This window comes from Dermacentor silvarum, chromosome 1, assembly GCF_013339745.2.
Source record: "Dermacentor silvarum isolate Dsil-2018 chromosome 1, BIME_Dsil_1.4, whole genome shotgun sequence".
NCBI lineage: Eukaryota > Metazoa > Arthropoda > Arachnida > Ixodida > Ixodidae > Dermacentor > Dermacentor silvarum.
The window spans coordinates 201,177,910-201,201,219 of NC_051154.1; the positions used below are offsets into that span (position 1 = coordinate 201,177,910).

The 23,310-nt window shown below is 45.7% G+C and overlaps 1 protein-coding gene across 3 annotated transcripts in view; it reads left to right on the top strand.

The window, feature by feature from the left end:
* The window catches only part of LOC119436640 (ragulator complex protein LAMTOR3-like), a 106,053-nt gene that overhangs the window by 44,571 nt on the left and 38,172 nt on the right, over positions 1–23,310 (top strand). For 2 of the 3 annotated variants that reach the window (XM_049659420.1, XM_037703567.2), the window contains exons 2-4: positions 9,271–9,305; positions 9,859–9,917; positions 13,790–13,923. In XM_049659420.1, coding sequence (XP_049515377.1) covers positions 9,271–9,305; positions 9,859–9,917; positions 13,790–13,923 — 228 coding nt within the window. Of the gene's footprint in view, positions 1–8,951; positions 9,009–9,270; positions 9,306–9,858; positions 9,918–13,789; positions 13,924–23,310 lie in introns of those variants that run through there. The other variant, XM_037703570.2, reaches the window with a different exon arrangement.

Sequence of the window (23,310 nt, forward strand, 5' to 3'; positions counted from 1 at the left end):
GGTCTCGGTCATGTACGCCCGGGCCCGGGCCGGGCTCGGGCTTTGTATTACGGGCCCGGGCCGGGCTCGGGCCGAAAAATCAGGCCCGTGCAGTGCTCTACTCTACATATATGGTGACTGTAAAGGAGGAAAGAGACGCCTACTTCTGCAGCCCTTAAGGGAGCACGGCGCAGAACGCGCGTTTGTTCTCCGCCGTGCGTTCACTCCCCGTGAAAGCGCGCGCCCCTCGCGCCCTTTCACTCGCACATACAGCGTTCGGCGCGCGGCGACGATTTCATCTCCATTGACGTCATACGGAACCTCATGGCGACGGCGACGCCGACGGCAGAAATCTGCTTTTGAGTGTCCATATAATTGCTATCGCAATAAAACGTGAACAGGGTCAGCGCACGTGCGTGCATAGTGTCCTTTGTCGTCTATTTTGCCGCCGCTGTGCGCAGGGGCGGAGTCTTGAGAAAGGTCGGTCTCCGGCCGAAACGCCCACGCAATAAACATCTGTTTTATTGTGATAGCAATTATATGGACACTCCAAGCGCTTTTCTGCTGTCGCCGTCGCCGCCGTCGTCGTCGCCACCGTCGTCATCGCCTTGAGGTTCCGTATAAAGTCCAACGGCGATAAAATCGTCGCCGCGCGCTGTATGCTGTATGTGCGAGTGAAAGCGCGCGAGGGACGCGCGCTTCCACAGAGGGCGAGCGCACGGCGGAGAGCAAACGCAGTGTTCCGTGTATTTTTCAAAGGTAGCGCAAACTCCTCCTTTCCGTGCCGTTTCCTTCTCGCCCCTCCCTCTCGGCCGCCATTTTAGTGAGCGAAGCGCGCCGCGCCGCTAGCGCCCGCTTCATTTCGTATTGCATGCGGCGCGTTGAAGCGCTTGCTTGAAACGTGACTGTTCTGGGCGCATTTTCACAATTAAGGCTGTTTGTACGTAAGATATCTACGTAAGATACGTAGTACCTTCAATTATTAGTAGAATCTGCGTCACTCAGACGAGGAAAACAAAAGGCATAACAAGTTAAACGCAATCCTAAGCAGTCTTTACTACTGCTGATTGTTTCTCGGAATCGAATGGTGTTCTGTTTACCTGCCACATTTACGAAAACAAAGCTACATCAAACTATGCATCAGAGCTATACATCAAACTATGCACACACAACACAGCGAAGACATTTATGTGCTAAATACCCCCAACGTGTTTTTTTTTTTTTAATTTCCAAAATGCATCCGCGCGCTTTTCTTTTCCCCTCAGTTATATGCCTTGATTCCCGTGTGTGTGCGCGCGCTTTCTGCGTTTTGCTCTTTAATTGGCGACTCTGCCATTATGCTCATTTTATGAGAAGTCATGCTGGTATTCATATTGGCAAAATGCGCCTTTGTTCGCCGCAGAGCATAAACCGGGACTTTTTTTTTTTTCTTACTCATTCGTTGGCCGATGGTGAACTCGCGGCCGCACCACCTTCCCGCGTTCATCACTAACTGAGTGAGAACAGCGATCAGAACCACCCTCAGTAAGGGCGCCTCCAAATGCCAAGTACTTTTTAATATTTTCAATGAACACACATTTACACATAGTTGAAACAATGGAAATACGATTATTGTAGCGAACAAAGAGCACTCTTTCTCGTTCACAAGTTTGCAAATATGATAACACATTGAAACAAAGCAATCATTGCACATTGCATCTTCGCGCATTTTTAAGCGTATACATAAAGATAAAGGCACTCTTTCACAACACAAGTACATTCATATAATAAGACAAAACATTCAAACAAAACAATTATTGCACATAACATCAGTATTGCATAAAGGTAAGATCACCTTTATGAATTCCTGATATATAGATAATAAGATAAAGACATTGCAACACAGCAATCATTACACATTACATACTTGCACATTCTTATAGTGAAAACTTGAAACAAAATTATTGCTGGTTTTTAACGGCGTCCCTCATTGCAATACTCCTGCTACCAGACTTTTTTGAAGCCAGTCGAATACGGTGGAGGCATATCGCTCGCCGTTTGAGGTTTAGTTTGCCACGAGGAACCGCACAAAGCTTGCCCCACTTGGCAATGCTATTCGAACATCCAACAGCACAGCAAGTCGGCATCGTGCTGCAGCCGAGCGCGTCTTCAAAAATGTAAAAAGCCTACGCTCACGCGCAGCGCACATGTGTCCCCGTGTTTCTACGCTCACCAATGGCGCCGTTTTCCCGCGGTAACGAACCCGCGCGGGTTGTTCGTCACGCGTCAAGCCTCGTCCAATGGGAGAGCGGAAAACGGCGAAGAAGTCAGGAGAGGGGTAGAGGGCGGGGAGGAAATTCTCCTTTCCTATTTGAACAATAGTTTGCGCTACCTTTGGAACATACAGGGACCTTAAACGCTACGTCTTCCGTCGAGCGAATGGCCGTGGGGGATGGGAGGGAGGGAGGGAGGGAGGGAGGGAGGGGAGGTGACGTTTAACTGCAGCACCCAATGCATATCTTGCGACCGGGCGCAAGGGGAACTGGTGACCACGGTGCGCTGGCGAATCAATCTCCCTCAAGAAAGGAGGAAAGCGGGAAGGCAGCGCAGGAGGGAGGGGGCGCGGCTTCTACTGTGCCAGCAACAGCGTGCTTGTACTTTGCGCGGCTGAGGGCTGTCGCGCGCACGGTATCTTGAAAGCGATTTCCACACAGCTCTTACCTTTGTATGCGCTGTGCTTTCGCCGCTATGTTTCCGCTGAAGCGATAGACCGCAAGAACCTTCGGTCGCTGCTTCCGCCACGCTTGCTCCCGCCAGCGTTTTGACAGTGGTTGTCTGCGGTCATCGAGTGCGATCTATTCATGTTTGCTTGTGCGCGTTGGTACCATGCTTGTTAATTCAGTTAGTAAGCGAATGTGCGCAAGTTTATGCAGCCGATAAAACTACTATCCTTATTCCGTATAGATCTCTACTAGTAAATTTGCTATCGCAATTGATGCTTCGCCTTTCGGGCGAAACTGCGACTGTTTTAGGAACTGCATCAACCTTTCAATTATGCCCTCACCATAACCTGCCATTTACAAGCTTTCGTCCGTATATTTTGTTCTCCTTTTTTTTTTTACTTGGTATAACCCCTCTGTAGCAAAATAACGACGGGGCTTAGACCCGGACGTCTGACTCGTTCGTCCTCTGGTAGCAACTGAGCCCGCAGCGCCCGTGGCCGCAGCGCGTGCTCGGCGCACCTTCTTTTTTATTTGTAACACACTCCCGCGGCCGAAAAATTGCTAGATGTTGCCGGCTTCAAGACGGTAAACCTTCTGCACGGGACGACTTATCACGGAGCCGGACGCCAGCTTCAGGCAGCATGTTCGAGCGACGCCGTCACGACCAGGAAGCAGTTCCGTCACCCGGGCCAGCTTCCACAGGATAGGCGGCGAATCGTCGTCGTGCACCAGGACGACGTCTCCTATAGTTGAAGTCGTGGTGGCAGCTTGGGTGTCGCCTCGTGTGCAGAGCGCAGAAGCAAGTACTCCTTGCGCCAGCGCTTCCAGAGATGGTCTGTTAAAGCTTGCCGATGCAAGCTTTACGTCGTCGATGAAGCTTCGACGTCGCAGATCGACGCTTGTTGACTGGGGTAGCGTAGTGTCCAACTCTTGAGGCAAGCACGTTGCACGTTTGTCAAGTAAGAAGTGTGAAGGCGTCAGAGGGCATAGCTCGTCAGGGTCTACAGACATATGCGTTAAGGGACGGCTGTTGATGTTCGCCTCTACCACTCACAGAACAGTATAGTTATGTCTTCAAAGGAGATGGAATTTCGACCTAGACAGCGCTTCAATGTGTCCTTAGTGATGCGGAACAGTCGTTCCCACCATCTTCCCCACAAAAGCGCTCGCTCGACGTTGAACTTCCATTCGATGCGACGTGCACTGCAGAAATCTGCCCAACTGAATGCGGGATCATTTCCGAGTTGTCCAGCGCAGTGATAAAAGGAGAGGGCGTTGTCTGAATAAATGGTCGAAGGGATGCCCCGACGAGAGATGAAACGCCGAAATGCGGCGAGGAAGCTGGTGGCTGTCATGTCAGCTGTAAGCTCGAGATGAAGAGCACGTGTTACCGCGCATGAGAAGACGGCGATGTAGGCTTTGAGGTGAGTTTGCTGTGCTGAACGACAATAAAGCGGTCCGCAGAAGTCAACCCCGACAACTGTAAATGGAGTCGCTTCAGAAATCCATGCAGTCTCGTGGCAACGGTGCTATTGGTGCTGACTCTTGCGCGAGCTTGCGTCTTCTGCAAATCAGACATCCTCTCAGGGCATACTTCACTGCTTGGTGACCTTTAAGCAGCCAGAAGCGTTCACGTGGCTCGGTGAGTGTCTGTTCGACGCTAGAGTGAAGCATCCGTTCGTGGGTTGAACGAATGAGCAGCTGCGCGACAACGTCACGACCAGGAAGCACTACAGGGTGGCGGACTGACCGAAGGCCTATCAGAAGCTGGAAACGTCCTCCAATGCGGATAAGTCCATTGTCGTCGAGCAACGGACGCAGAAGTAGCAGGTAGAGCACTGCACGGGCCGATGTTTGCGGCCCGCCCGAGCCCGATCAATTGTTTAATGGCGAGACCCGGGCCCGGCCCGGGCCCGGAAATAATCTACATTACCCGCCCGGCCCGGCCCGCCACCCCTTTACCTTAAGCCCGAGCCCGGCCCGAGCCCGACTCGAGACCGGCCCGAACCCGGCCCGAGACCGAAAAATACATGTTTTTCAGAGTTGAGAAGCCCGAGAATAACTCGCAGAAAGCCCGAGCCCGGCCCGGGCCCGCGTCAAAAAACCCGAGCCCGGCCCGGGCCCGGGTCAAAAAGCACACGCCGTGCCCGAGATAGTGAAAAAACTCCTCTACCCGGCCCGGGCTTTCGGGTAAGCCCGAGCCCGTGCAGTGCTCTAGACTAGCAGGCGAGATGAAGCATGGTACCTGTTTACTATAGCTGAAAGTGCTTCTATGTCGTCAGAAAAGTGCACCTGCTGGACTTGTTTAATCCAGTAATGCTCGGCTCGTTCTATTTCTTGAGCAATCAGTGGTCCGGACGTAGGGGCTCGTCGTAGCCCTCTGTTGTTGATCAAATGGTAGACCCATGCAGTAACCCGAAGAAGGCGCGAGTACTGGCTGTAGTCTGCGATCCTGGAGCAACGCTTGCGGTTGCATGGCGGTGACAGTGCATGCGGTGTCTGAAGCTAAGACATGAGCGGTTGAGGGGATTGAGCAGGTGACGTCGGTCTTCCATGTATACATAGGTTGAGAAAGCCAAGTAGGACCTTTCCACCACATTGACGAACGCAGAAACCTGACCGCCGCGATACCTCTTGTGAGTAAGTCGGCCGGGTTTACTTTGCTTCTGCAGTGGGTCCACTGCTTGCCAGCTGTCAGTCGCTGTATTTCTGCGACCCTACTTCTAGCATACAGGTCGCGAGGGTCGTGAGGGTAACACCCTCATTGCAGATGTATGCGGCAATGAACTAATACACCCCAATTTCGGGATGTTAGTAGAATATATATATATATATATATATATATATATATAGGTACCTAGATTAAGCTGATTGTTTCGCTCCTCAACAGGTATACAGCAACAGGCTGTCGTATATGGCTTTCCGGTGGGTATAGGGGTCACTCTTGGAAGCATCCAGTCGAACGACCCAGCTTTGGCGAGAAATTGTGGTTGTTTTTACGAGGATATATATAAAGTTGTCTTCAAGAATATATATATATATATATATATATATATATATATATATAGTGAGAGAGAGAAAGAGAGCGAGCGAAGACTAATCGAATGGTCAGCTTCTAGTTGAAACTTGAAAAGAAGGTACAATGGGGTGCTGAAATATAGTTCATTTTTATTTGCCAACAGGTTCGGAAGTGTAACTTCTTTCATCAGGGCCATATTGACTTTTGAACTACTTGCGTGCAGCGGCAGTAGTGTGCATCAAGGTGAAGTTCACTTCACCGTCCAAACGGAGGGAGGATACGAAGAGAAAGAAAGAAAGAATCTGTTTTTTTTTTTTTTAATTAACCGCGTACCCTCACTCATTTTGGAGGGTGAAGTGAGCCGCACCTCGATATATATTACTGCCGCTGCTCGCAAGAAGCTCAGAAGCCAATATGGCCCTGATGAAGGAAGTTCCACTTCCGAACCTGTTGGCAAATTTTCTTTTTTTTAAATCAAACAATTTTTATTTTTGCGTTATGGAATCAACATACAGTGAAAAAAAGTGGCAGGAGAAAACGGTGCTCTATCGCAGCTTGGCCGAGCTACTGCCACCCGTACAGCATTCATTCGGAAATTAAAACGCTTGCATTTAGAAATGCAATATTTGTAGTAACCCCTGCAATGTCCGTAGATCTACAAATCTTCAAATAATTATATTCAAGTTATACATAACAAAAATGTATTTCGCTAAAATGAATGCAAAGTTTAATTACACAAGGGATAAAGAATGTACATTAAACCTGGATATAACGAAATTGACAAATTCCTGAAAAACTTCGTTATAAAGAGGATTTAGTTATATGCAGGTTTGGCACGAAAATTCGAAAAAGAAACGCTTACCGTATGTACTATCGCTCAAGATTTATTCCCAATACACTAAAATTGCAATGAACAAAAAAGTCCCAGTTTCGCCCGAAAGGCGAAGCGCCGATTAATATACGAAGTAAGGATAGTACAGTCAAACCTCGTTAATACGTACCCGCTTAATGCGTAACTGCGGTTTAAACGTAGTCGCGAAGATTCCCCCACCCAGCACCCATTGAACCCCATGTATTGGCTGACCGCTTAAGCCGTAGTCGCTCATTGCCTACCAAACGGTTCATGCGTACTATTTTTCTTGTTCTACATGCACAGGCACAAAATCGACAAAATCTCATGTGCGCAGACGTTCGATTCTCAAGTTGCGACGCCCGGATGATAGTCGCCAGCTATAGTGAACTTACAACATGGCCACCATGACGTATTTCCTGCTCGCACAACTGTTGCCGATTGCCGCGCACAAAAGCATGGCCTTCGACATAAGTTCCCGGTAACGCGGAGAAGCTGCCGGTAGGGGGTGCGGTAGGGGGTGCGAAGATAAAACGGGAGGGTTATCGTGGACATAGGTCGGCGAACTATTGAGTCGATTCACTCAAACTCGCTCAGGCTAAGAGCCAAATCCGTCTGAGTGAGCCCTGGAGACGGAGTGGGTGTGAAAATGAAAGGGAGGTAGCAATTGCATTAAGAGGTCGAAGTGGCACCGGAAAGATGGAGAAAATCTTGCATATTTGGGAGAAGGCTTTTTTCTTTCTTTAATTAGAATTTTCAAAGATTCGAGTTTAAGGCGCCCAACCAACAATGCGAGCTATAGAGCTCACTGCACGCCAGCTATGGAACTACAGAGGTATCCGAGCTGTTTTTCAGATAATGAAACGGACAAGGAACTGACGCAGTTGTCACGTTCGGTATGGATTGAGCATGCCTTGAAAATCTCTCTGCCTGGGATGCAAAACGGCGGGGTATGTGTGGCCTAGCATATGTTATGGAGTGCGCCCGCATCTCCAGCTGTGATCCGCCATTTGCGCCTTTACAGCAGCACAGCTAGTGCTTTTCGAGCCTATCTTTAAGGCATCTCCCAGTTTTCCCAGTATGAGTTAATATACGAGTAAAACACCTGTTTGTAAACACCCTACGAACTTCATGGTATGACTGTTCTTATAGGCTTGCTTGTTGGTGGGGCCATATTAGCTATAGGGCCCATGCTCTGCCGAGCTTTTGAAAAGAACGTGTTTGTGTTTCCCACACCAGACCGAGCTGCACATGTTTTACTGCGCCAAGTATTTCGGCAGTGTTCGACAGCGCTAACAGTGCTTTTGGGTTTTTGGTTTCTTGGAATGAATACTGGGGGAATCAGCGTAGCCTCCACGTGCGATGGTTTCGCGATTTCCCAAACGACAAACGAGGAAGAGAAAAACAGAAAGTCAAATTTTACCCTCAGTGGTGTGTTTTCTTTTATTTTGCTGTTGTAAAGATGTTAATGGTTTCTCTTCCCTTGCTAAAACTAACGTGCATGGGAATGCGGGACTATTTTCAGGTGCGCTCTTAATTGTGCGCGCTTTGTCTGCGCAGCTTTCCCTTCATTGATTTGCCACAGAAAGTTGTCCACGGGTATTAAAAAAAATGGCCTGTCATTATTTTCCTCGGTGCATCAGTTTCTCTTCCTCTCTCGCGTTCTCTCTAATGACGAAACGACAACGCTTATTCCGCGCTTTCGGCGAAACTTCCCGACTTCGCTGCGTGTCTGTTAGAGCTCATTCAAAACTTTTAGTCGTGACCGTTCAATGAAAATGCACTGCACGTTTCCAATGAGATTCGGGCGGCCATGTTTTAGTACATGTTCAGTCATTGTCCTGAGCCTGGCTACTATTAAGGAGATTCATCTCAATACGCTTCCTTGTGGCTCGCTAGAGAACCTTCGAACCGGTTGCTTTCGGTACTAAAAACTGGCGTCCCGTATTGCGTTCATCGTTAGCGTGAGTGTTTTCAGCTTTCTGCAGAAACCACACGACACGGTGCACTGTAACTGGTATCCGGCCGTTGGCCGTGTTAAGAAGTGACGAGAATAAGGACGAAAACGAATGAGTGATTGTCGTTTCAAATCTACCGCCGTACCGCTCTTTGGTAGAAGCAGTGCAAAATAAATAGATCAAATTCATCACGTAAGTTAGTGGTGCCAAGGTATTCAATGTAAAATAATCACTAAGAATTTACTGTTGAAGCTAATATTTTTTATAGAAGAAGTAAGTTACTTATAGTATTTTTTTTTAAATAATGCTTTTGTAAGGGCTTTCATATCACAGCGCAATAAAATAAACATAGCTTTTTGTTATGTATATCTTTAAATTATAAAGAATTTTTTGTCGATATTGTAGTTCTGTATTTGAAATCCTGTCGTGCACTGGCTAGTATGAGTCGTTTCTGTGCGGTGGCGCGTCGGATGCTATCTGATGTAAACACCATGGCTGATGTGAGTCATATGATTTTTAGCCCCTGATGCATGGTTTTAATAAGGTTGTTAATTTGCTGGCCAACTGTGCGTGTGCTTAGGTGTACAGGGAGCTGCATGTAGGTTAAATGCGTGGGCCGACTGTAATAGCTCTAGAAGCACCGATCGTTTTAAACACCCCTTAGTTCCTGCGCTGTCCTATCGCTGCCGCGATACACACGCCCATCAAATGTCACGAGTGTATTTTTACCCAGACCCTTACGACTTTTCTGTGCCGTTGCAGGAGTTGAAGAAGCACCTTATTCATATCATATCCAGGTAGGCAAACTCTTCTGCTGTTCTGTTTGCGTGTGCGTATTTTTGTGTTGGTAAACTACAGTGTAAACATCGGTGAATTGAGTTAACGGTGTTCTAAGAACGAATGACAAATAACGGGATTGTCATGACACGCACAGTAAGACTCCTCATTAGTTTGTTGTTGTTGTTTTTTAGCACGATCGAGATTTTACTTGTTCGTACTGAGATATTTTGATCTGAGCAACTCACAAAAGACTGAAGAGAGAAGACGACAATATATATAGAGAAGACGAGTTCAATATTTCGGTCAGCCAGAGAACGTTTTTTAGCGTGGGATGCATGTAAACGGACGCGGGCTATCTGCGACATTATGTCACCTCTGTGTCATGGTTTTTTGCTTCGTTGGTATAACTTGCGACATTACAGGCTGTAACGCTCGAAATATGAAAACAATGCTTGTCACCTTCGAGATAATATATCAAGTGGACAAAACTTGAGCCTCTTGCCTGTGTTTTCTTGTGCAACAAAAAGTAGAACATGTCTTTTTTCCTTTCTTTTTTTTTTCCATATTTAGAGTCCAAGGTCTCCAGGCTATTGTATTCACAGACAGAGACGGTGTGCCTCTAATCAAAGGTAATGCCTGAAGGCTATAACAGCCCCACGTCTCCACGGGGATTGGTAAACTTAACCCGCGCAATGCTACAGCAACCAAGTTTTTTTCCGTACAACAAAGAGGTATTTTCGATTGAAAGTGCCATCTCACAAATAGTAAGCATTCGCTGTACTTCAACATGTTTTTTGTTGTCATGGTGACATTATCAAGCTGTTGCAGGCTTTTGTTGGAGTTGGTGGTGATGATTTGCGTTATCATACTTAGTGGAAGATAAGATGTAGAAAGCTTAGGGTCCCGGTTATCTCCTGGTGGAGAGGGTATAAGGGCAGATAAAGGCTGTTGCAAAGCAATTTGCTTAAATAAATGTCAAGATTTTCATGCCTGCATGCAAAGCGACTACAAGAAAGTTGTTAAAACTCTTGCGGTGTTGTATATCTACTGCTTTTGCATTTGGAGTGAGGTAATCGGGATCACTTGTTTAGTTTTTCACATGTGCACACGTAAAATGACCAATGATGCCAAAATATGGTGGGGCCTCAGGAACATAGCCGCCATGTCATGTCTGCACAAACATCTTGTTTACATACTGTCACAAAACTATGTTGTGGAGGACTAGTAACTTGACAACTAGCAAGGTCGACAAGTTGGCTTTGTTGTCAGAGATACCGATTCTGTGCTTGGGAGTGCTCATGGGTGTCGTGTTGGCTAACTACCGTATAGACGCGTGTAAGGGCCAAAATTTGGAAAAACATTCCAATGGAGAAGCAATCGCGTTCAGTGCCCTGATGCTGTGCGCGTGCATCGACGAACTTTTGCACACTGCACTGTTCCGCGTGCTGCTACTAGATGGTGAGAGCTGCGCATTGACCTCTGATGCAATGGTACATCCAGGGTGCACAAGTTGCTGCACCATTTTACCTAACGGTTCGGTCCCGTGTAAGGACTGCCTCTGGTAAAAATTGTGAGAAGTGCAGCACTTACACGAGTTTATACGTTAATGACAGTGGTATGTATCCGGAAAGGTCTGTGCCAAGGTTTCCCATTGTCGCCACTCCTCTTTATGATCTGTATAAGCATAGGAAAGAAGCTAGAGGCAAGTAAGTTAGGTTGTAATAGGTTATAATCTTCATATAAATGAGGTGGTATGGATGGTGGTGAAGCAACGTTTTCCAGGCTTAATGTGTGCAGATTGCATTGTTCTGCTAGCTGATAACTGGAGAGGTATGCAGCTTCTAGGGGATATATGTGGGAAGGAGGGCGAAACTCTGGGATTTAAATTTAGTGTAATGGGAAATTTGGGCTTCATGGTGCTTATGACATGAATGATCAGCTGATCACAACCCAGAGAATATTTAAGGTACGAAGGGTGGTTGAGTACAAATACCTAATAGTATGAATTAAAGAGGGAATTATTACATAGAGAAACGTGAAGTAATCAATGCGAAAGGCAAGTGAAACGTGACAATAGGGAAATATAGAGAATTATGGGGGTTCAGCAAATATGAAGTAGTATGAGGTGTATGGAAAGGTGCAATGGTTCCTGAGCTTATGTTTTCTAACTCAGTGTGGTGCTTAAAATATGAAGTGCAGGCAGAACTAGAGATAAGTGGAGAGCCATCGGAAGGCTACCACTGTGAATGCAAGAAAACACCGCAGATGAAGCAGTATAGGGAGACATGGACTGGGCGTCCTTCGAAGTGCAAGAGGCACGGAGCAAAATTTGCTTCGAAAATCAAACCAAAATTGATGAATGGCTATTTAGGTAACTGTACAGAAAAAATATGGCCTTACAGTGGAAAAAAGAACATGGAAACTATCCAGTAAATATTATGCTAACGGGGTGAACAGCGGCAGAGAAAAGGATGTTAAGTGTAAAGTCAGATGCAGGAACAGTTTATTGGATAGGAGCAATGGAGAGCAAGCCAGCTATGAGTTAATGCGGAACAGCAAAAAAAAAAAAAAAAAAACTCTCAAGGAAAAGATTATATAATTCAAACAGCAGTGCCCTACTGTTTGAAGCCAGCTCAGGGTATCTGAGAATGTGTAGTTATGGAAGCAAATTTTCAGATGAAGACGACTCGTGCATAGCATGTGGAAATGGCACATATCCTCCTAAGACACCTTAGGAGGATACATACAATACATTGCACATTACCTTCAGCTTTTTTTCAAAATTCACTCGGAAGTGATTACGCAAAATATTCATTCTGGGTATGAAGTACGGTGCATGTGTAACTGTAAAGAAGTGGTTTGCTTATTATAATCTTGTCATCCACTTTCGAGAAATTTGACACTAAATTGATCTATACCTCTGTGTCGTCCCATACGGCCGAAAGCAACCTTGAGGTGTGTTTTGAAATCGCTGAGATTGTGTGAAAATACCGGATGCGGCAGCAACATGGTAATGTACTACACGTAGTTCCATCTTCATCCCTGCGTTTAAGCAATGAAATGCAGTTTTTACCATAGTAAAGATGAGGAGATGATGGAGATAGTGGAGAAATAGAGACGCAGCTTTTGGCATCTAACCATGGTATTTAAATTTTAAAAATTGTTTTTCACGTTCGTAACATAACAGTAGACAATAAACCACCTTGAAGATTGATTATGTCCCATAGCTGTGTTCGGGTCTCAGGAGGATAATCCATTCAGCATATTCTGTCAGAGTATCTATTTAGGGATAAATCTGGAAGTAAAAGGTTTTAAGGTCAGCAGGGGAAGCACGATTGAAATTGGCTGTGGAGACTAGTAAAAAAGACTGGAAGATCAGTGGCACAAAGGAAGGGTTTACTCGTAATGTAGCAAACTTTCTTGTGGATAATGTAATTTAGACTATAAAGATATTTAGGGATTGAAATTTATTACAGTGGTTTGAAGAGCGAGCTTTGTGGCAAGTGCCACTGCTCCATTTCAAAGTGGATGCTCATATCATCACCAAAAAATTTCACACTGTACTGCAACCCTCCTTCAAGGGAACCAGCAGAGCAATGCTCATATCATCGCCAAAAATTTCACACTGTACTGCAACCCTCCTTCAAGGGAACCAGCAGAGCGATGCTCATATCACCAAAAATTTCACACTGTACTGCAACCCTCCTTCAAGGGAACCTTCAGAGCAATGCCATTGTTGTGAAAAAGGGTTATCGTGGCCCACTAGCTGGTTTCAATATAATACTGAGACAAGCCAGTGTAAACACGTTTGCCATGGACTTGTTAAACCAGACTCAGTTAAGTTTTATTTTTTGGCAAAGTTTTGCAGCGGAGAAGTATTTAGTTCGATTCCCATTTCCATGGTTCAAATAACATTCACATAAAGAAAGCTGTACTGATTTCCAGAGAACCAGTAACTTCGTAGCCATTGCCAACACCAGCAACTTTTTGGAAGTTACTGGGAGGGCATAGTTGAGTTCAGAAGAGTGAATATAGAAGTAAATGTTAAAAAAAAAAAAGTTGAGTTTTTTGGCATCGTTATACGTGGGTGGATAGTGCAGATATCGTAAAAGTGATGCCACTGTCATGTACTGCAACTTGTGCTACTTTGAAATGTGTGACATTTTAGTGGCATGAAGCCACTGGTGGATATATGCGAGCATCTTGAGTGACATCTTTATGGGGACAAAGTTATGTTGCAGTGTAAATTAAGTTTGCTAAATGAATAAAACTTGGTCAGAATGCATGGCACTGTGCAGATTACCAAACCTTTATTATGTAACATGAATGTCTTAGTAATCTAAGCGATGATAGCATTCAGTAAACATGGTGCTAGATACGCGAAATTAGTGAGACAAATGCAGTGCATTACTTTTGCATACCCTGGCAAGGTAACCCTAACATTAGCCTCCAGCTAGACATGTAATGTGTTAACTTTGACTGTGCATGTTTGAATGTGCAGCTGCGACAGATGGAGCACCTGAGCATGCCTTGAGGCCTGGCTTTCTGGCAACAGTGGGCATGGCCATGTCTCAAGGCAACAAGCTGGGGCTGGGCAAATGCAACAAGATGATTTCCTCTTATGGCAACTACCAGGTATGTACCCATCCTGAATCAATGTATTTTTTACTCCCACTACACTCGAACATAATAACGAAGTCGACATTCGAAGTAGATTTGGATGCAACTTTTAAAGTTACATCCAAGTTGCCCTTTATTACAATATGTGCCCAATGGGGTGCACAACCTTAAACATGCGAAGAAAGGAGGCAGCTTTGCAGCCCACCAAACCGCTACGCAGCCACGTATGTGATGAAATTTTAATAAAGCAGCAGCAAATATCATTGGCATCTACTAGAGACAGCATTCTTGACACAGTGCCAAGCATGCTCTTCTATCACAGTGCCAGCAACACTGCCATTCATGGCAGCTGAAATGTGCAGCACTAGTCACGTGAAATCTCACAAAAATGAAAGTATCTCCGAAAGTCATTGTCTGAAAATATGGGCCCCTGTTCCAATAAGATAGCGTCCACTTTCCATTTGGCTCGTTCACATTGTTGTGAAACCGGCGAAATGGCGATGCGGTCGAACAGACAGTATGCTGTGCCACAGAGTCCATCATGGTTGAACAGTATATGGTGCACAACATAGCGCGGCACGCCAGCACTGCAGCAGGTGATCCGCTGATCTTGCATGGGCCTGCGTCTTGCTCTGTGAACGAGGAGCTTCAGCACAGCCACCATCGTCATGGAGGAAAGCTTTCTTTCCACCTCCACTCCAGAGAAGCGCAATGGTGATGGCGTGGCCTCCGAGATAGGGTTGCAAGCGACACCATCAGATCACTATCTCTGTGTGAGACACTGCACGCCACCTGATCTCAGGCGCCATGATAGTGAGCCGCTGCTTGCGCATGGTGGTGAGAAAGACCAGTTTTGTTTGACAGTGTATTCAACATGGGAATTTTGATGTGCCATGCCATAAGAGTGTCGAACCATGTGGAAAACATTTTTTTGGCTTGGGAGACGGGTCTAATTTGTTATTCATTATCAGGACAATTTAAGAAACATGGCCTCTTGCGTGGGCCGATTCCGAAGGTAGTGCACAGCCGCGCCAAAAAATTTACATCATTTTCAATTTTCTGTTATTGTTTCACACTTTTAATATTTAAAACAATGTTTCAAATAGTACATGAAACTCGGTGTGTATTTCAAGGTGAATTGCGTTTGTACTTATTTTATTTCATTATATCCGGTTTCGTTGTGAGGTTTTATTTCAGCTTAAGTAATGTTTGTCGGGCTTTTTTTTTAATGCATTCAGTTCTTGGTGTTAATGCAATATCTAAAAACATAAGAGCAAAGCAATTTGGGGTGCTTAATAATAAAATAAAGGATGAGGAGGATAATGGCACCAGAGAGGAGGAAACAGGCAATTATGCCAGTGTCAGGCCAAATCGCTGCCACCATGGTTGGAAACAAGGAGCGGAGGAAGTGAGTTAAGGCAATTGTGTCATTGTGGAGCCACGCTGTGCCAAGTGCATACCAATTGTATCATCTTCACTCGGTTGCACTGTTTGTGGCACCAAATGTGTTATCCTGTGCGCTCGCAATATGAGGCATCCATGGTGTGAATTGTGAGATTTACCAAGATACCTAGCAAGAAGGTGGTTGTGTCTAAAGAGCAGGGGGCCACTCTTGTGGCAGAAAGGCAGCAGTCCATTCAATTCAAATGTCTGGTGGGACTTTCTCGAATGATAGGAACTCCCAAATACTATATTGGCATTAATTTGTCTCTGGTGTTAACATGAGGAATCTAAATTTCCTTACCCACCTTGGTGGTGTAGTGGCTTTGGGGTTGCGTCGCTAAGCCCGAGAGCGTGGGATCAAATCCTGGCCGTGTCGGTGGCATTTTTAAGGGGGTGAAATGCAAAAAATGCCCATGTACCATGCATTGGTTGCATGGTAAAGAACCCCAGGTGGTCGAAATTAATCCTGAGTCCCCTCACTACGGTGTGCCTCTTAATCATATCGGGGATTTGGCACGTAAAACCCCAGAATTTAATTAAATTTCCTTTTCCATGTGTTGCTGGCCTGTTGCAATGGTTTAGCTTATCATAGGATCATCACTTTGTTGGTAACAATGATTAAAGCCAAGGAAAGCCTTTTCAAGCAAAACTTTTTTGCAACCCTTCCCAGACTTTCCTGACCGTGGCTGCTGGGTGGTGCTGCTGTCTTGCCAAATAGCTCGTACTGAAAAAGAAAAATTCCATCATCTGCCAGATGGGGGGGATCGATCCTCGGTCCCCCCAGCACAGCAGCCAAATGTTTTAACCATTAGGCCATAATCACACATAGCCAACTAGCTCTTTGAGTTGATCGCCACATGTGTCACATTGTGTTGCACATGCGTGCACGCTAGTTTCCATTATGCCGAAGGTGCAGAAATGAAATGGGCAGAATTATAGCATTTAATTAACTGCTTCACGAAAGCTTAGCTTCACATAGATTCGAAGATGTGCATTGAATTTGCATAATTTTTTAACTTCATTGTCTGTTGGCTTCATGTGGATGTTAGTAGTAAAAAAAAATCTTGGGTTCCCTGATTCTTCTCGCGCAGCAGGTTGTTAGTGTTTCTTGCAGCTAGTGGCATTACACTTCTACTTGTTGGTTGTAACACAACTTCTTACATCATTGGTATCAAGTCCCCGCAGGGGCGTCTGCGTCAGCAGGTGTTTGGTGGTTTGCAACACCACGGACCCCGAGAAGACCTCTGCAACACCAAAACCATGAAAAGACCACCAGAATGATTTCTCCCTTCACTGTTGCCAAATGTATAACTGATGCACTAGGTCCCGGCTACAAGGTAACAAAATGGCCAGCAGCGACCTCCGCCTTGAGGTTCGCGACCAGCACCAGCACGGAAAACTCGCCAATCTCGTAACACTTGGTAATGTACAAATCACAGTGACTCCGCACCGATCGATGAACACATGCAAAGAAGTAGTTTCTGACGGAGACCTCCTGAACTTGTCCGAAGAAGAGCTCCTCGAGGGCTGGAAAGAACAAAAAGAACAAGTACAGTGAATAAAGATTAAACGAGACAACATTGAAATTCCCACGAAGCATCTAACCCTTACATTTGGCTCCAGTGCTCTCCCAGATACCCTTGATACCCTTGAAAACAGGATACACGAAAATCGGAGTAAGACCGTACATTTCAAACCCGCGCAGATGTTTCAAATGCCAACGATTCGGTCATGGCTCTCAAAGCTGCTGAGGCCGACTGACATGCGCAAAATGTGCCGATCATGAACACACATCTGACAACTGTACTGGCGCCCTGCACTGTCCAAATTGCGATGGTGACCATGCAGCATATTCTCGGTCCTGCCCTACGTGGGAAAAAGAAAGACTTCATCACACTAAAAGTAAAAGAAAACATATCTTTCCAAGAAGCACGAAAGCGTGTTTCTTTTCTTCATACCGCAGGGTATGCTGGTGCGGCGCGTAGGGGGGCAACACCACTGCAGACTCCGGCATCAGCCCGGCCCACAAAGAGTGTGGCCGCGGCTGTGCCACCAGCCCCCCAGGCGACAGCAGCCAGCGCTGCTGTGCCATCTCTGAAGGAGGGCCCATCGACCTCTGGGTTGGTGGCCTCCAAGGCCCTGCTTTTCGAGGCAAGGCCCACCCCGAAAACCCCCCGCTCGCTTGAGCAAGCAGAAGTCCAGTGGCTCCCTGGAGTCGACGGACACAACCCCTAGTCAGGCGGCGCATCCAGCACCTCGGGAGCGACGCGATTCTCGCGACCGCTCCAAGAAAGACAAACCCTGGATTACGGGGCCTGGAAAGTCTCCGTAAGCCAACTGGACTCGTCTCTTGACACGCAGCCCAAAAACACAAACAATATGGATACACAAATATTGCACTGGAACGTAAGAGGCCTTATGCACAACCTCGATGACAGTAAAGAACTTTTACTCAAATGGTGCTGTGTGTCCAAATCCAAATCCAAAGGTGCTGTGTGTTCAGGAGACACATCTTAAACCTACGCAAACAAACTTTCTCCAGCAATACGCTATTTTCCCAAAAGACCGGGACGACGCTGTTACATCGTCAGGTGGTGTAGCTATAATAGCCGACAGAGGCATTGCATGTCGGAAACTGCAACTTCAAACCCCTCTTGAAGCAGTTGCTATCGAAGCAGTGCTATTCAATAAACTAGTCACCATTGCGTCGATATACATCCCCGCAAGTTATCAACTCTCTAGAACAACATTTCAAAGCTTTATTGATGAACTCAGTCACCCTCACGTAGTCGTTGGTGATCTAAACGCACATAGTACACTGTGGGGCGACTCTTGCTGTGATGCGAAAGGATGACTAATAGAAAACTTCCTACTCTCTTCAAGTGCCTGCTTGCTTAACAAAAAAAGAACTAACGTTCTACAGCCCTACACACAAAACATTTTCCTCCATAAACCTAGGCATAGCGTCCAGTTCAAATGGGCCATATCTGAAGTGGGATGTGATTAATAACCCTTATGGAAGTGATCACTTTCCCATTGTACTAAACCTTACAAAACAAGCTGAGTGCTCTACACACGTTCCTCGATGGAAAGTCGATTCAGCCGACTGGACGCAGTTTTGTGAAGTAACACATTTGCCCTGGGACGATGTCCGTGCAGTTGGTATTGACGATGCAGTAGCATACTTTACAGTGTTTATTATTGATGCTGCATCAGTATGTATACCCCAACCAAATGGGTTGCCTTCGAAACGACATATTCCATGGTGGAATGAGGAGTGTAGGGAAGCCCAGAAAAAGCAAAACAAGGCCTGGAATCTCCTTCGTAACTCCCCAACCGCAGAAAACCTAATTAACTTCAAGGCGATTAAATCACAAGGTAGAAGAACACGCCACCGTGCTAAACGGGAAAGTTGGGAAAAATACATAACTAACATCAATTCTTATACAGACAAACGCAAAGTCTGGAACAGGGTAAACAAAATAAAAGGCTGCGAAACTCATTCTCTACCTTTAGTAAACACACAAGGAGACACTCTTGAGGACCAGGCTGATTGTCTAGAAGCACATTTCAAGCATATTTCCAGTACATCCCATTACACAGATACATTTCTAAGATATCAGCGACAAGCAGAGTGACAGCCTCTTGGTTGGAAAGACACAGCCAATGCAGCATACAATCGTCCATTTAGCATGGCGGAGTTTCAGGCTTCACTGAATTTTTGTAACGAGTCTGCTTCAGGAAGTGACTGAATACTATATGATAAAACACTTACACCCTGAAACCCACAAAACACTACTGTCACTCATTAACACCATGTTCTCTGCTGGCTACATTCCGACTGCATAGAAGGAAGCAATCGTAATTCCTATTCTCAAAGATGGCAAGGACCCTTCTTCAGCCAGTAGCTATAGGCCTATAGCTCTGACAAGTTGTATATGCAAACTCTTGGAGAAAATGATTAACCGGCGCCTCATCCATTTTTTTGAAAGCAACAAAATACTCGATCCCTTACAGTGCGGTTTCAGGGAAGGTAGATCCACAACAGATCACCTTGTCTGCATCAAGACAAATATCCGTGATGCCTTTGTGCGCAAACAGTTTTCTTGTCAGTATTTTTAGATATGGAGAAGGCATACGACACAACTTGGCGCTTTGGAATCCTCCGTGATCTGTCTGGAATGGGAGTTCGAGGCAACTTACTGATTGTGATTCTGTGATGTTTTTGTCACCGATCTCAGAGGCGTGCGGGTGTTAATAGAGATGGAGAGGGAGACCGCATGTCGACACAGCAAACAGATTTTTAATCGCACGCAAACTCGAGACTCAAACTAAAAAAAAATCAAGCACACTAAAACACACTGCGGGAACAATACTAACAAAGATACAAACTAAAGCCTAATATACTAAACAAGTTCTAATTCACGCCGACGCTCGTCTGTGGCGGCTAATCCTTCAACGTCAGGCAACCCTGTCCTATCTCGCTGAAACGCACGCCTGAAACGCTACAAAGAGTCACCTTGCTGCACCCGCCGTTGTACGTTTGTCCGAGTCCGAAGCTCGTCGGCCCTTTCTCTCAGAGTTCAGCACTCTCGTCGATTCTGTAGTCGTCTCTGCCTTGCCGTCGGCGCGTCGTCTCTTTTATCGGTGGTGAGCTCGTCGGTACTTCGTCGGTGATGAGCTCGTCAGTAATTCTTCAGTGACGGCGCTCAGCGTTGCTTAGGCCCACCTGCACAGGCCTAGCGTCGAGATGCGTCGCAACTTCTTCATGAGTGCCGACGTGGCGTCCCGCGAAGAATCGAACGTGCCGGTCTGCTGCATAAGGGGGATCCTCTCTGGGGTGCCCGGTCCTGCCGTGAGAGTCTGCAGCCAGTCCAGGAGCCTCGCTCGAACGTGCCGAGGTCGACGGCCACACCTTGGACGGCCAACGTCACGGACTCAGCCAGACCCCCAAGTCTCCTGTCGTCAGAGCGGAGCTGGCGATGCGACCTTCCTGGCCCGGAGCCACGTCGATAATCACGGACAGCGCCGTTCATCCCCCGATTACGCCTCGTCTCACGCGCCTCGAGAGCTTGTGCCATTCCGAACACCGTGCTTCACGTGCTCTTCTTCTTTTTCACGCCGCAGGCGGCCTCTTACATATGACAGATTCAGAGTTACCTCTCCAATCGCATGTTCTGTGTGAGAGTTGGTAACATCTTGTCTCGTCCATTTACGCAAGAGGCTGGGGTACCTCAAGGTGGTGTGCTGAGCTGTACTTTATTTATCGTCAAAATGAACTCGCTGTATACTGTCATGCCACGTAGTATGTTTTATTCGGTATATGTGGATGACATCCAAATGGGTTACAAATCATGCAATCTAAATATCTGTGAGCGACAAGTACAGCTTGGCTTAAATAAATTGTCTAAGTGGGCGGACGAGAACGGTTAAGCCCTCAAAAAAGTATGTGTGTCCTGTTCTCTAACAAGAGAGGTGTACTGCGGGACCCCGTAATAGATCTCAATGGAGAACAACTATCTGCAAGCCGTGAACATAAATTTCTAGGTATCATTTTATACTGCAAGTTATATTTTGTCCCACACCTGAAGTATCTCAAAGTACCTCAAGACTATGAATTGGCTGAAGCTCTTGTCACGCACATCCTGGGGAAGTGACAGGAGATGCCTCATAAAGTTCTACAAAAGTCTAATATTATCACGTCTTGACTACGGAGCAGTAGTCTATAATTCTGCGAGGCCCAGTGTTTTGAAAATGTTAGATCCTATCCACCACTTAGGCATCCGCCTTGCTACAGGTGCCTTCAGGACTAGTCCTGTACAAAGCCTGTACGTTGAATCTATTGAATCGTCTCTATTCTTCCAAAGGACATACATATTTAAGCTTTTCCTATGCCTTGAAGGTAAATTCGGCAGTAGACCATCCATGTCACTCAATTATTCAAGACTTGTCCACGGCCAGGTTGTTCCGTAACCGCCCAGCCACTAGGCCTCCTTTCTCCCTCTGATTGGAAGCACTGTCAGAAGAAACAGGCGTCCCTCTTCTAGATAATGTCCTAATGGCTCCTACTAGACTTCCACCGCCTTGGGAGTGGCAGACCATCCAGTACGATATCTCTTTCGTAGAAATATCAAAATGGGCACCTGAAGCACATATACATTTGCATTTTCTTGAACTTCGGGACAAGTATTCCTGCGGTGAATTTTATACGGACGCCTCCAAATCGTTTACTGGTGTTGCTTATGCAGCCTTGGGACAATCTTTTCAGTGTCCGGGGCACTAAATCCGCATACAAGTATTTTTACAGCGGAAGCATACGCAATCCTGTCAGCAGTCGAACACATAAAACAAATAAATATTGCAAAAGCAATCATGTTCACAGACTCATTGAGCATCGTTAGAGCTCTAATGAGTCTACGAAAACACAATAATTCAATTTTTAACTGAACTGTACAGCTTGCTATACTCAGCTTACAGGGACAACCAAGTCATCATAATATTCTGGGTACCTGGCCATACAGGCTTATTAAAGGCAACGTAGCTGCAGACGAAAGTGCCACATCAGTAGTTTTTTAACATACAAACACATATACCCATCCCTTACACTGACCTAAAGCCTTTCTTGCACCATGAATTATGGAAATCTTGGCAAAGGCAGTGGGATAATGAAGTTTCAAATAAGCTACATGTAATCAAACCAAGAATTGTGAAATGTATATCTCGGAAAAACAAGACACAAGGAAGTGCTTCTTTGCAGGTTTTAAGGATAGGACATGCCTATGGAACACACTCGTACCTCCTTACAGGAAGTCATCCTCCGACATGTGATAGGTGTGGCGACATTCTTAGTTATCCATGTTCTTATCCAGTGCCCTGAAATAGAAACTCAGCATAAAAAGTACTTTTATCTCGCATACCGTGAGCACATCCCTCTTCACCCAGCATTCTTTCTTAGCCATGAGCCGCTTTTGGATTTTAATGCAAGTTTTTAGCAGACGTAAACACATTACAAATCATCTGGCCAGGGTATCTGTAGCGCAGCCTCAAGGACCTCTTGAGGCAATAGTGCTATTGCATATATTTTATTATGCACTGCTTGGTAACGGAATTTTTATGCTCATAGCTCACATCATTAGTCTGTCATTATTTTAATACTCATATATTTTAGGCAATTTATAACAACTTGTTTTAGGCCTCTTTATAGCCACCTTTCATCTACCATTTGCTACCCACTGTCCACTCCATCCATATTACATTCAGAACCCATCACCATATGTCATGGCGTTCTTTGGCCATACTGGCCCTTGCGCCATTAAACACTGCACATCATCATTGGTATCAAGTGAGGAAGTTCGTGCTAAATAATTTTATGCTTGTTAGATATCTTATTACTAATATTAAGACAAACATGTAAATTTATGTGACGATGTGCACAATACAAAGCATTGAACGATGCACACCACACCACGAACGCATTGTATCATGTGCACTGTCACTTAATATATTTGTCATCTTACTTGCACTCGTTTATGTGTATACATGTTGAACTTGAAATGCATTAAGGTAGACATGCATCAAGCTACATCGAGAGGAAACATGTTACTGTAGCTAAGTAATATTAAATTTATCTATTTGAAACCCCATGAAACATCAGAGTCCAGATTCCCAAATGCCTGCATCATCTCCGAATTTTCCTGATGAAAATGTGCACACATGGACTACTTGAGAGCCTGTGTGCACTGTGTATGCACATTTTAGAAAGTTTATACTTTTTGGGTGCATTCAAACCAGCGAATCATGTGTGGCCAATTTGGTTCCAAATGGTCCCTTTGGTCAAAAAGCAACAATTTTGGATCAGTCACTCACTGCTCAATTTTTCATCTCTGCAACTGGAGTCGCAAGAATACTGAGCCAATTAGTGGCACAGGAGCAGGACCTCAGAATATGCTAACACTATTT